Raw genomic sequence first — 14,987 nt, 5'->3', positions numbered from 1 at the left:
ACAAAATTCAATCTTTTCAGATATGTCCAGGTGATTTTGACTCAAGTCATACTTGAAAACCGCTGGCTTAAACTGCCTCTCATCTATTCTCAAGGGATGTATATTTAGATAAGTTATTTGAGATGGTTGGTAGGAATGATCTTCAAGCAAATAGAGACTGTTGTCAAAACAGAAAAGTGGAGGACTGTTTTTGTTAATAGAAGGGCTTCAAAAAAACCCATCAGATAGACATTCAAATGAAAATACAAAATGCATTTCAAAGTAAAATTAACTTTGGATTATCTATTATTTTAGATTTTCAACAATACCATTCCATTAAACCCAGAGTATAGAAAAACTACAAAAACAGTATTTCACTGGTACTAATTACTAAATGATCCTATATTACAGAAGAATACAGTAAGGAAAGGAAATATTTAAAATGAGTTACACCTATCAACCCATATTTACATTAAGTCAAACACCAATTGAAGCTAATAATTTTCTTTCAGATCAAGTTTTTCTACACCTAATGAAAACTGTGTTTCATAAAACAGCTATACCATCTGCTTAGTTATGATTCTCCAAAAAGAATAATAAGTATTTTTAAAAAAATTCCCACTGAAGGCCCTGAACTGCTATGGCTTGCTTTTTGAAGCAGCTTTGATAACCACCAACCTTCAATGAATAAGGCCACAGCAAAAGATGAAACAGAATCCAATTAAAAATGATTGGACCCCAAAAGGCACTGCTCAAATTACTGATTTGAAATGCTCAAAATGCATTCTCTTCATTTGCCTTTCTCCAATGGTCTGCTCAGTATTTAATGACATTTGCTGTACATTAAACAAAAAAGACCTCTAGGCTAAAGTAAATACAGCTCTATGCCAGCAAAATGCAAATCTGGAGGACAGATTATGACTGCATATTACTTGTACACAGACAGGACATATAACCTTCATCCATAAAGTCAAGATTCAACAATACTATTACACCAAGGTAATAGTCTATGAAGGAACACTTCTACCTGAACCCACTCTCAGACAAAGGCGAAGCACACTCAGCAGTGGTAAAAATAAACAGAAGACAATGCTTCCAGAAAAAAGACTGGTTACAAACAGGAGCAAACCTGGACTCTTTACTCACCATTTTAATACTGCTGCCAACTATAACAGATTAAAATCTGTACATATGACAAAGTGGAAAAGTCCTAAAATGCAACAGTTTGGGTAAAAGAACTTACTAAGGATTACTACATTTAACATTACTTCAGTAAAACAATGGCAAACAGGGGTTTGGCACCACATTTACAAAGTAAAAGCATGCACTGTTAATATACTTTATAGATGTCTCCCAACAAAAAAGACCACAGATGGAAAACAAGGGGCACCTTATATAAAACTCCCTATGACTGAGACAAACAAGCAAGAATATCAAAGTGGTCAATTTAGAGATATGTAGCAGCAAAGTCACTGGTTCTGTTTGGAATTTAGCAATTTACATTTTTAATTAATAGCTGCCCTGGGTGTGTCCATATCCAAGAAGCTGACTTGATCATACTACATCAGCATGTACCTAGTAATTTGGTAATTAGCATAAAACAAGGTTAACCTTCAACCACATAAGCTTAAAGAAAAAAGAGAGCTAGAATCTTATTGCAGACCTCTCCAATGTAATTACCATTTAGAAACCACCATAGTTTACTTTGAACATAATAGTAACCCATATTGCATTCAAAAAAGCTATATTTATAGCCCCTATAACTGGACAGAATTTTAAGTAATTATTGATGTATATTCTGACCACACCAAGAATTAAAAACAAAGAGTTCCTATTAAGAGGAATATTTTCAAGATAATCTGGTGACATCATATGCATAGTTAAGACTGTGTTTTAATAAAGATTCTCTTGCAAATAAAGAAGTAACATTTAGTAATGAGTTATTCTCTTGATGAAAAAAACTTCAGAAATGAATTACTGGTGATTTGTTAAGAAGGGGGAAAAAAAAAAGTAAGCCACATATTGAAGTTCTGGAATGCAGCACCTCAACTTCAGATCTGCCCTAAAATTTAAGATTATAAAATCCAAGTGATGTCTTGATGATGAAACCATGCTTTACAGCTGTTCCAATTCCAATGTCTGACTTGAGTATCTCATGTCAATTAAAAGTTCCCTAATACAGAAAATTGTACTAAAGAGTGCTAAGATTCTGCATGCTTCTGCCATTCCCTGGTCCCGTCATGCTTGCAGCTGCCCCATGAGACAGCAAAAGATGTCTGGTCTCAACACTCCATACTGCTGTAGCTAGAAAAGAAGAATATTCTTAATTAGAAAAAGTTTACAAAGCCAAGAGATTATACTATAGCACTTTAGCAAAACTGTATGATGTTTTTACCTTTTACTAACATCCACCCTCTTCAATAAAGTCCACATTCCTTTAAGTTGTTTTTAATGATGACATCTGTAACAGCATCAAAAACAAACTGCACATTTTTGGTGTCTGTGGCACAGGTGAAGTGAGTGTAGATCTCCTTGGTATCTTTTCTTCTGTTCAGATCTTCAAACTGGCACTGGATGTAAGCAGCTGCCTCTTCATATGTATTAGAACCTAAAACAGATACTCAATATTATCAGTGCAAATTATAACAGCTGAACTCAATTAAGTCAGGCCATCCATTTCCTTATGAAAAAAGGAAACATGATGCAACAGAATTTTATATCTCTTCACTATATTCTTCATTAGTGCAATCTCCTATTGAAACTAAAATAAAATAATCACAAAGACTGAGGAAAATAACAAATTTTTCTATCCCCTTTCTTTAGATATTTCAGCTGAAAAAAATCTAGAAAGTATAAAAGGAAACAAGGGAAGTAGGAGGGTGCATTTCTAGAAAACACAATTGTTGAAAAGGTCAAAGAGAGCCTGTGCTACTTGGAAAGATCTTGAAATGAACAATTCAAAAGGATAAGGCATACTTCTTTTCAAAATCATCCCAGTTTTAAGAGGGCTTAGCCTCAGAGTTTTATATTTTAATATATATTATTTTGGTTGTCCAAGGACCTTTATTTTATAATTTATTTATATGTGGTGCTGAGAATTGAACTCAGTGCATCACCCTTGCTAGGCAAGTGCTCTACTACTGAGCCACAACTCCAACCCCTCCCCCCGTTTTTTAATATTTAATTTTTAGTTGTAGTTGGATGCAATAACTTTATTTTATTTATTTTTATGTAGTGCTGAGGATGGAACCCAAGGCCTCTGGGGTCAGGGATGTTGAGTAAATGAGTACTAGGCAAGTGCTCTACCACTCAGCCACAATCCCAGCCCCTAGCCTCAGAATGTTAAAAGTAATAATTTAAACAACCAAAGGGATAAACCAACAGGTGCAAAAGGTAAGGGGATCCCAATTATACACATTAAAAGGGTGAATTTTATAGTTTCTGAATTATATTTTAATAAAGCTGTTATTTTTAGGAGGGATCAGAAAACCACAAGTAAACCCTGTTTTCAGTAACATCTATAACTTTTTCTTTTTTTGATATAGGGGATTGAACCCAGGGCACTTAACCTCTAAGCTACATCCCTAGGCCCTTTTTATATTTTATTTAGAGACAGGGCCTTGCTAGTTGCTTAGTGCCTAAGATGCTTTAGGCTGGCTTTGAACTCAAGATACTCATGCCTCAGCCTCCCAAGCTGCTAGGATTACAGGCATGTGCCAAAATATTTGCCTTTGACACCATCTTGTGCCCTTTATGGAGATAGTAAAAGTAGTTTTTTAAATCAGCTGCAAGGTCAGGGAAACTCAACAAAGCCATTACACACTTTTATTCCACTAAACCAGAGGTTGTTTTCAATGACATCAAGCATGACCAAAAGTATCAACCACCAAGAATACAAAGAAAATTTGATAACAATGAAGAATTTATCAAAGAAAGAAAAATTAAAGAAAATATTTAAAGAACTGAAGGAAGACAACTTTGTAAATGTCTATAGTAGGTTTCTTGAATTCTGTAGGAAACCCACAGTAAATTAAAGGACACAAATGAGTGACAAGTAAATTATATTCGTTAAAATGGGTAACTGGTAAATCAGGACTAGGAAACCCACAGTAAATTAAAGGATGCAAATGAGTGAAACGTGAATCATATTCAGTCAAAATGGGTAACTGGTAAATCAGGACTATGAGAATCTTTTTTTTTTTTGGATACTAGGAATTGAACTCTGGGGCAGTTGACCACTGAACTGAATCCCCAGCCCTTTTCTGTATTTTATTTAGAGACAGGGTCTCACTGAGTTGCTTAGCACCTTGCTTTTTGCTGAGGCTGGCTTTGAACTCATGTTCCTTCTGCCTCAGCCTCCTGAGCCGCTGGGATTACAAGCACCGCCATGCTCAGCAGAACTGTGAGAATCTTTAATAAAATCAAAGGAAATTAGGATTGTTAAATTCACAACAACAAAATGGATATGATAATGAAGGCTCTTTGCCTTGGTGAAGTCTCCCAGAGGCCCTTCATAATTAATGCTAACCCTGTTACTTCAGTATGATTTCTCTTCCCATCCTAAAAACTTGGCTCCTTTCTATAAACTCATCTAATTCTCACCTCCCTCTGTTCCTTACTCTGAACAGATATCAATTTCTACTTTCTTGAGAAAATAGAGGCCATGAGATTTAAAGTATACCTCAACTTTTTAGCCTACCACCTAGTTTTAAAAGTTACCAATATCTGCTCTCTGGATTTAGAGATGTCTTTCCTTCTGTCCAAAAACCAATGACTCTGCCAGGTGAGGTAACACATGCATGTAATCCTAGCAGCTCAAGAGGCTGACTCAGGAGGATCACTAGTTTAAGGCCAACCTCAGCAACTTAGTGAGGCCATAAGCAACTCAATGGGACTCTGTCCCAACATAAAATACAAAAAGGTCTGGGAATGTGGCTCAGTGGTTAAGCACCTATGGGTTCAATCCCCAATACCAAAACAAAAAGACTACTTACACATTTTGTTTTTTTAATTATCAAGGAAAATTCACCCAACATAACAATTTTAAAGCATACAATTTCATATCATCTGATATATTCATAATGTTATACTATCATTCTTCTAATGTTTCGAAACTTGTTTTTACCTTCCAGAGAAATGCCCTGTTCCCATTAAATAATCACTCCTCATGCTATCCATATCTCCTCCCCCGGTAAACACCTACATGCTTTCTATCTCTATGAATTTAACTATTTTAGATATTCTACATAAGAGGAATTCACATAATATGTGATCTTTTATGTTTGGCTTCTTTTACTTGGTATATTTTTGACATATATCCAAGATGGAGCAACTATCAGTACTTTGTTCCCTTCTATGGCTAAATCACATTCATTGTATGTATATGCCACAATTGTTTATCCATCCATCCTTCTTAGACTCTTAATTCCTTCTTTTCCCACTTAATTTCACTAATTGCACAAAGGAAATTAAGATTGTCAAATTCACAACAACAAAATGGATACATACACACACACACATATGTGTGTGTGTGTGTGTGTGTGTGTATATATATATATATATATATAAAAACTAACCCAACTTCTTCCAAAGTTCCTAGGCCACCTAATACACATCTCCATCTGGATGTTCCACAGATATTTCAAAATAACTATCCTAAATATGAATTCAGATCATAGCACATATATCCAATTGAGACAGAAATATGGGTTCCTTTAACTCTTCCCATTTCTTCACCCTTGCCATATCCTTTCCCTTTCTTATAGAAAGCACTTATAGTGCTTCAGCTAACAAGAGTTCTCTCCTGGGAATACCTGACTCTGACCTCCAAGTTTCATAGTGGTGAAGCCCTGGTAGTCATGTTTGAACCACCCACCTCCAATGACTAGCCCATAGATTTTAGCCTGATTGAACTATGGCCAGAATTTCTATCTCAGGAATTCAAACTTAAGGCCAAGTAATCCCAACCCAACCTTTCTAATGGGAGAAGAAACAAAAACTCAGACAAGGCCATCTTTTATTGCAAAACTAAGTAAAACAAAAAGTTGATAAATAGAGAAAGAGAAGAATAAAGAAGAGATGCAGGAAGGAAACAGATAAGGATAAAGAGTACTTCCAGCATACCTAACAGCTTTATATTTCCTAGTTCCAATTCCATTCAAAGACCTATCTGTATTCTTGGCCTTGGCTTATATAAGCGATCCCTGGGTCCTCACCAAAAGTTTTTATCTATATTCTGGCAAAGTTCTTCCTAATTCAACTCCCCTATTAGCTATATTTATTATCATTTATTGCATAGTTTTTCTAAAGCAGTATTTATGCTACCTTATGCACCCCAGTTAAAATCTTCCAACTTTTCTTCACTGTCTCTCCATGAGCTCATTCCTGACCATCTAACTACTGCTTTCCTACCACTTTAAATTCCTATAATAACACAAGGTTCCAGAACAAGTCCTGTCATTTTTGTAACCTTCATATTGTCAAATATGCTATTTCCTTTTTAAAAAATGCTTTTATTCCTGTCTGCCCGATGACTTCTAATTCATCTTCTTAACAGCTCATGCAAGTGCCATTCTTCTAAGAAAAGACTATGCTGACTCCATAGGAGGGAACCACTTCTTTCTTTCTTTCTACTTCTATCAATGCACATTTTACACTACAATAAAATTATGTTTCTCTTTCTAAAACCAGATTGAGTTTCTTGAACACAATGCATCTTATCTTTGTGAACATATACCAAATTTTAATATTTATCCTTGTTTACTCTCCTCAAAAAATGAGGTCAGAAAGTTAAGGTGAACATAGAAAACCTGATTATGTCAATAGTACTCAACTTAAGGGATTTAAAAAAAAAATATTCTTTAGTTGTCAATGGACCTTTATTATATTTATTTTTATGCAGTGCTGAGAATAGAACCCGGTGCCTCATACACGCTAAGCAAGCCACAACCCCAGCTCCTAGGGGATCTTAATCATTGTGCTTAATGCTGATACCAATACTAGTGAATACTCTCCCTAAGGGCATATATGAAACATTTAAAACAAAAAACAGGCAGGTATGGTGGCACATGCATGTAATCCCAGCTACTTAGGAGGCTGACTCAGGAGGACTGAAAGTTCAAGGCCAGCTTGGGCAATTTAGCAAGACCCTAAACAACTCAGCAAGGCCCCATCTCAAAATAAAAAAACAAAGAGGGCTGGGGATGTAGCTCAGTAGTAAAGCCCCCTGGCTTCAATCCTCAGTACCACAAAAACAAATAAACAAACACCCACAACAAAAGCTGGTTGGATGAATGTTACTGAAGAATTGACCTAAGATACGTACATCCAATAAAATCTTTCATGAACCCGTACCTGTATATTCTGGATAACAGATAGTTAATGGACTCCTCTTTATTTTTTCTTCAAAAAGGTCTTTCTTGTTAAGGAAGAGAATGATTGAAGTGTCTGTAAACCATTTGTTGTTACAAATGCTGTCGAATAATTTCATGCTTTCATGCATTCGGTTCTGAAAAACAATCAAAGGTTGATAAATCAAACCAGGATGGTGATGCATGCCTGTAATCCCAGCTACTGGGGATTGGCTTAAGCAGGAGGACTAAAAAGATGGGGACTGGCTTAATCAGGAGGGCTGAAAGCCAAGGCCAGCCTCAATAACATAGCAAGACCCTATCCCAAAATGAGGACTGGCTCTAGCTCAGCAGTTCCTTCGACACAGAACTTACAACCAAAATGAAAAATACAAAGGGGTGGGGATGTAGCTCAGTGGTAAAAGCTCAGTGGTAAATCACCCCTAGGTTCAATTTCCAGTACCCCAAAAAGAAGAATAAGTCAGGAGCAAAAAAGAGGATTAAAAAGTGGATTAATTTAATAAAAAACCAGACCAACGGGTTTTAAAGCAGTGAAAGGGATTCATGGAAATATGTCAGGTACTAATAACAAAGTTGATTCAGTCCTCATTTTTATAATTATTGGTGGGAAGAAGGACAAACCAAGAAACCCATTTATCCCTGTCCACATACTCAATGAGGGCTATTACATCTTTTTAAGAGATGTAACAATTAATTTTGAAAATCTACTCTCACTGACACACAGAAAAACTAAGGATCTTAAGTTTTGCTTTAGTGAACAAATGGATACACTCAGTTATTATGGGAGTTACTTTCCATTTCCTGACTGCATCAGACAGGCTTTTAACTAGAAGCTTCAACATACCATCTCCTCATCCTCAGCCAGAACAAGGTCATAATCACTGAGGGCCACACAGAAGATAATTGCTGTTACCCCCTCAAAACAGTGAATCCACTTTTTTCGTTCTGATCTTTGGCCACCTACATCAAACATCCTGAGCAAGGAGAAAAAAAGCACAAATTCAACAAGATCACATTTATACAACCCCTAAACTGTAATGATTAAAAATCTTTCCATTATTACATATTCAAAATCTCACTTGTAATAGAAAAGACAAACAAGGAGCAGATAAAATGTAGTCAAAATAATTATCTGTGACTAAAAGTTAAAAAGAGCAAAAAGAGAAAATAAAATTTAGGAATAATTTAAACTCTCATTTAGATAGATAGCTGAGGTTCTTCCCTATAAAATCTTTTATTGGACATGCCAAAAGTCAGCAGAATAAGCACAGAAATGAATTAAAGGAAAGAGAGCACAAAGAAAGGAAAAAATGAAGAGCTGAATAATACAGCTTAAGATAATAGCAATCATAATAAAACCAGTATTTATTGAGTGTTTACCATTGTGCCAGACACTACTCTAGACATCTTAAAAACATTTACTCACTTTACTCTCCTAACATCCCAAAAGTACTATTGTTATCAACCTCATTTTACAGATGAAGGAATTAAGGCATAGATATGTCATATTTTTCTCAAAAGCACACTACTATAAAGATGGGGACTGGGGATCCAGACTCAAGCACTCTAAAGTATTCTAGCATCTATACTCATCCATCCCACCACCCTGCCTCTCAGAATGATTTGTCTCTAAGTCTCCAACTTGTATTCTGCTTTCCAACATCTTCCTACTGATTCACAAGTTAGTTTTCCCTGTGTTAAGTCAAAATATTTGAGAGAAAAATTATGAAAAAAAATAATTACATTTTATGGTGGGACAAAGAACCCGGTATTTTTTAAAACTCCTTAACCAGTTATTTCCCAGCTCCAAGTCTTTCTTGAACCTAATTAATAATAACATGAAGTTTCAATTATTCAACTACTTTGTTTCACCACAGATTAGTTTTAGTCTACCACTCTCTAGTAAAGTGCTGAATTTCTGTGATTAGTGTCCTCACCTATTTATTGTAACGCCAGGGTCACCTACACTCAGCAATGTCTTTTAGCTGCCACCTGGATCTGATGAGGTATGCATGTAAATAAATAAGACTCTTAAAATCTATATTTGATAACAATGATAACAACTTTATAGGCTAAACTCTGCTATACTGGTTTATTGTATCAGATCTACAATTTCTAAGGACCTAAATTTCCAGGATTATTTACCCCCCAGAGATCGAAAGATATAAAGATAGAGCTGGTGTTTTCTTGATATACATTTGAAAGGGAATATTCATCTTATTTGTGACCAACCCTTCTTTTGGTTGATCTTGCATAGTTCTTTTGGCGGGGAAGGTACAAGGGATTGAACTCAGGGGCACTTGGCCACTAAGCCACATGCCCAGCCCTATTTTGTATTTTATTTAGAGACAGGGTCTCACTGAGTTGCTTAGTGCCTTGCTTTTGCTGACGCTAGCTTTGAAATCGCAATCCTCCTGCCTCAGCCTCCCAAGCTGCTGGGATTACAGGCGTGCACCACCGCGCCCAGCTCTTGCACAGTTCTTTATTCAACTCTGGTCATGCATGACACCTGAAATGATGCAGTAACAAGCTGGCTTTAACAAAGGGTCAGATCACAGGTTGTAGGAAGGTTAATACCACATATTTCACCATGGAACTCTTTCAAGGGGAGACCAGTGCACGAATAATTCCAGTTTACTCCCACATTTTCTTCCATAAAGTCCATAAATCTGGTAGAACACTGTGAAGTTCCAAGGTGGGCTTTTAGTACATATTAACATTTACAATATCATTCACTGACAGATCAACATTTTATAAACATTACCTCATAACTGAGAGGCAAGTAAGCAATTACACAATGCCTTGCATATGGTAGATGCTCAATAAATGTTTGAATAAATGGATAGTGGTTTTGCCTAGAGAGAAGAGGAAAAGGAAGAAATGATAGTACTTCATAACAAGATATCTCTACATGCCAATAATAAAGTGGTGTGGCACTTTAATTCAATCTGCTACTGATCCGATAGACAGGATTTACTTAACTAAAGAAAAATCTATGACATCAACAAAAGTTTCCCACACTAAACAAATAATGGTCAGAACACTTAATTATAAAAAATTGCTAATTTTATAGTACACAAAGAGACATCTCATTCCTATGGTTTCACTAGCTATTCCATGTGGTTTTTGCTGCTCTTGTTAAATAAATTCATCAGAATGATAAGTAGCCAATCTATTCTAAAAACATTCAGCTTAACTATTAATATACTGCAGCAGGTTTTAAATCTGTTTGGTGTATTACAATTTCAAGACCACAACTGGTACCCAGTAATACATAACTATCTATGGATTTCACAAATTCTGGAAGGCAACTATTTCAAAGAAAAGAAAACTAAAAGGATCTGTGGCAGTAGTTATTTACCTTTGTACAGAATAATGCTATCCCATTCTACCTATAAGCATGAAGAAACCAAAAAGTACATCATGTATCAAAGGGGAAAAATTCACTCCTAATCTCAAAGGTCACAAAAGCAGAAAATGGGAACCAAAGAGACTGTTTTATTATTTATAAAAGTCCATTAACACAGAGACAAGCTGCGGCTTGTCTTAGAATTAATTACTAATTCTATAAGAAAATTCTTTGTTTTAGAATACTAGAATTTACTCTCTAAAACAATCCAATCACTGTTTATGTCATTATATTGCCCCCAAAGACCTATTCCCTCAAGCTCATTTTCCTTTCTGTACTATACTAAGAACTTAGTTGATAATTCTATGCACACATCAATCCAAGACCCATCACAATATTAGATCCATCTCCTTAAAGTAAAACGTAAACCAGTAAGAAAGGAATGACACTGTTATTTCAAATTTAATATAAAAATGGCAGAACGAAGCCACATAACTAATCAGAAAGTTATGCCCATTTAGTATTTTTATCATTCTAAAGATTCAATGTCTGTTTTCAAGACTAACAAAAAGTAGATAAAGAGAATAAAATTACAAGTAATACAAATTGGTAATCACATGATTGATTCTATTGGTAGGTGAACTACAATTTAATTCTGAATTTAGTTTCCTCCAAATGCATCAAATATTTTATTCTACTTGGAGAAAAAAAGAAATGTTTGGGCTCCCATTAGTTAAAACATTCAGATAATGGCTGATAATATGATAAGTTTCTAAACAAAGGAATATTGCCTAGACAAATCTTAGAGCTTACTTAATGTAAGAAAGGTTAATGTTTGTGTTAGGCTTATTTAGCAAAAAGGCTAATAATTACTTGAAGTATAAATCTTTGAAGGTGAAATGTGTTTCCACAATGCCTGTGGTCTTCACTCTTGTCCGAAGAACATCTTGCTGAGTTGGAATGTAGTTGTTTTGGGATATTCTATCCAGATCATTTAGGTAACTAAAAAATAAATACATTTATTTTTACCTGATGAAGCCAATCATGTGTATAGCAAGTCAACAGACTAAATAATTCGTTGCCAAAAGTAGATTCTGAACCTGTTACTAAAGTAGCAAAACAAAATCAGATCTTCAGTATCATGGAATATTAATCAGGAAAACTATAAACCTAGCATAGGACATTTAAAGTAGGTTATGCATACACTAACAAAAGTGGTTTTAATTCTACAGAACTACATTGTCAAGGCCAATTTAAAAAACAACATGACAATGTTATTCAAGAAAATTTCTGAAGTTTACAGTAGAAAAACCAAAGTTGTCAGAATTTAAGCCTAATAGATTATTTGCATGTTTAACCTCTTGATGGAACATTAGAGAATGGAATTTGAATGATGAAAACTATAATAAGAATGAATATTTCCTGTTTTAATTCAGGAAGCAGGATTATAAATTTGTAGGGGTTGTTTTCAAACCAAGGGCCTCCTGCATACTAGCGCTTTACCACTAGAAAACAGCTGCTAGCCTGTTTTTGTTTTTTTTTTAACTTAAGTCAAAAACAAATTATTAAAAAAAAAAAATTTAATTTTTGTTCAGTGGAATAACTAAAAGATTGCTTCAAAGTCAAATTCTCCCCAGCAGCTCTCGAGGCTGAGGCAGGTGGACTGTGAGTTCAAAGCCAGCCTCAGCAAAAGAGAGGCACTCAGCAACTCAGTGAGACCTTGTCTCTAAATAAAATACAAAATAGGGCTGGAAATGTGGCTCAGTGGCTGAGTGCTCCTTAGTTCAATCCCAGTGGTGGTAGTGGGCAGGGGGACACAAAGCCAAATTCTCCACCGATTTCCAGGCTGAAAACCTGAAGAACACGTGGCACCAATATAACTGAATCATTAAAGATCTTCTTTGTAACCAAATATTACCATTAATGTTAAGGAGTCAAGCTTAGATGAACAATTATGGAGGGAAAAACCCAACTTTGTAAATCACATGTCCTTTGAAGATCCAGAGCTTACTGAATCTATGATAGAAAAAAGCAATTAAAATCTACCCCTATGTCAAGATCATTGTAGTGTCATGTGTAACTAATTAAAATAAATTTTAAAAAAAGAAAAAAAATCTATCCCTGATGACCATGGGAGAATTATTTAAATTAATATCTTCAACTAAAAAATGTTATTAAAAGGTGGGCAAGAATCCTGAAATATTTCCAAAGTCATAAGCAAGCTTCTCAAACATCATTTAATTTCTTATAACAATATATGATAAAATAAGAATGGGGAAAGTAGGAAAATATAATAATGGAGGAATTACCTAATGTTTAAATGCTTTTATCTAGTACAGAGAAGGACACAGATATCAAGTACTCAATAAGTTCCCCCCAAAAAGTTTAATGAAAAAAACCAATAAATTTAGATCTGAAAACAAATGTGTACAGGGTCAAAATGGAATGACATATAATAGTGCAACCTAAGTATTAATTACCAATTTTCTAAAACTAATATTAAGAAAATTTCCTTAACAAAAAAAGGCTTCAAACTTCATTTTATGACTCAATGTTCTCTTTCTGTAATAAAGTCTATTATTGTAATCTGGCAAAAGATTTGTAAGTGGTGACTAGTACCAGAAAAATCATAGCATGCAGCCCATACACAGACAACTGGCTGCATGAAAAGGAGTGTCACAATTCTAATTTACCCCTCTAGCTGCTATCAGTGCCAAGCCCTTATGCACAGGGAACTTACTAGATAGAGCTGGAAGAGATCCAGGACTCAGCTACACTGGATGTCTCTCCTTTGCTTGCTCTTATAAATATACCATGAAGCTAATTTTGTGGTGCCAAATCTCCCATTTATATTCCATGAGAATATATATATTTTCTCCAAATCATATAAATGACCAAGTCCTCTATAATCCTAAATTGAGATAATCTTTAATAAAGGATCCTATAAACTTCTAAGAGTTTCTATTACTTAAACATTTCCTTAGGGATGGGCACTGAACTTTCTCTAGGGCCATGATGTTCTGTTATGGTTTCATACAGCAAAATTACTTACTATGAAGCAGAATCATTAAGCTGGTACTCCCTGGACCTGCTGAAGCACGCTTGTACCCCACCATCTCGCCATAACCGTTTAATCACTCCTGCTAATTCTGAAGTCATTACTCCTTCTTCAGCACTGCCAGCTAAAACAAATAATTGCCGAGCATCATCCTGAAGAAAGCAGGTAAGAGAGAGAGATGATTCTCCATTCTTTAAAACTTGATTATTGTCTCATTAAACACACATACACACACACAGTCATACTTTAGAGGTGTTACAAAGACTTTTTCTAGCAAGGCACCATGGAAGAATTTATAATTAATTCTTTTCCCATTCTCACTCTACTACAGTCTTAAGTCCAGAACTGAGCTAAGGAATGATTTTATTGCTCCCTATTTCTCCTCACCATACCCCCCTCCTCAGAAAAATAACCATTTTGGTTACTCATGATTACTGAAAGAAAATGGCATGCCCATTCTATTAAGGGAAGCCTACAATTAAAAACAGAAATGAAAAGACTAGCACATTGAGGCTGGAATTGTAGCTCTGAGGTACAGTGCTCGCCTAGCATGCATGAGGCACTGCGTGTGACACTCAGCACCACATAAAAATCAAATAAAGATATTGTGTCCACCTAAAACTAAAAAATAAAATATTTTTTTAAAAAAGACCAGCACATTAAGAGGTTAAGTTTAATAAGTTCTTAGTCAAACTAACCAAAAGAAAAAAGAGAAAAAGTTCAAATTAATAAAATTAGAGATGAATAAGGAAAAATCATCACAGACATCACAGATATCCAGCAGATTAGGGACTACCATGAAAATATATTCTAATTTTGGAAAACCTAGAAGAAAAGGATATTTCTAGACAAATACAATCTGCCAAACTGAATCAAGAGGATACAGAAAACCTAAACAGACCAATAACTTGTAATGAGATAGAAGTAGTAATAAAAAGCTTTCCAAAAAAAAAAAAAAAGCCCTAAACCTGATGGGTTCTCAGCAAAATTCTCCCAAACCTTTAAAGAAATAATACCTATACTCCTCAGATTATTCCATGAAATAGAAAGGGATGGAACATTTCCATATTCATTCTATAAAGCCAGTATCATATTATACCAAACCAGATAAGGATACATCAAGGAAAGAAAACTACACACCAATATCTCTGATGAACTTGATTCAAAAATACTTAACAAAACATTAGCAAATTGTGTTCAACAACATAAGAATATCATATATCACAACCAA

General features: G+C 35.0%; 1 protein-coding gene across 1 annotated transcript in view; it reads right to left on the bottom strand.

The window, feature by feature from the left end:
- Positions 1-1,111: 1,111 nt before the first annotated feature.
- Gnai3 (G protein subunit alpha i3) overlaps positions 1,112-14,987 on the bottom strand; it is a 43,142-nt gene continuing 29,266 nt past the window's right edge. The window contains exons 4-9 of the mRNA XM_027922005.2: positions 13,751-13,908; positions 11,572-11,700; positions 8,194-8,323; positions 7,333-7,486; positions 2,375-2,587; positions 1,112-2,283 (exon numbers count right to left, since the gene is read on the bottom strand). Coding sequence (XP_027777806.1) covers positions 2,397-2,587; positions 7,333-7,486; positions 8,194-8,323; positions 11,572-11,700; positions 13,751-13,908 — 762 coding nt within the window. The 3' untranslated portion in view covers positions 1,112-2,283; positions 2,375-2,396. The remainder of the gene's footprint in view (positions 2,284-2,374; positions 2,588-7,332; positions 7,487-8,193; positions 8,324-11,571; positions 11,701-13,750; positions 13,909-14,987) is intronic.

This window comes from Marmota flaviventris, chromosome 10 (assembly GCF_047511675.1).
Source record: "Marmota flaviventris isolate mMarFla1 chromosome 10, mMarFla1.hap1, whole genome shotgun sequence".
Lineage (NCBI taxonomy): Eukaryota > Metazoa > Chordata > Mammalia > Rodentia > Sciuridae > Marmota > Marmota flaviventris.
This window is presented reverse-complemented; position numbering and strand designations above follow the sequence as displayed.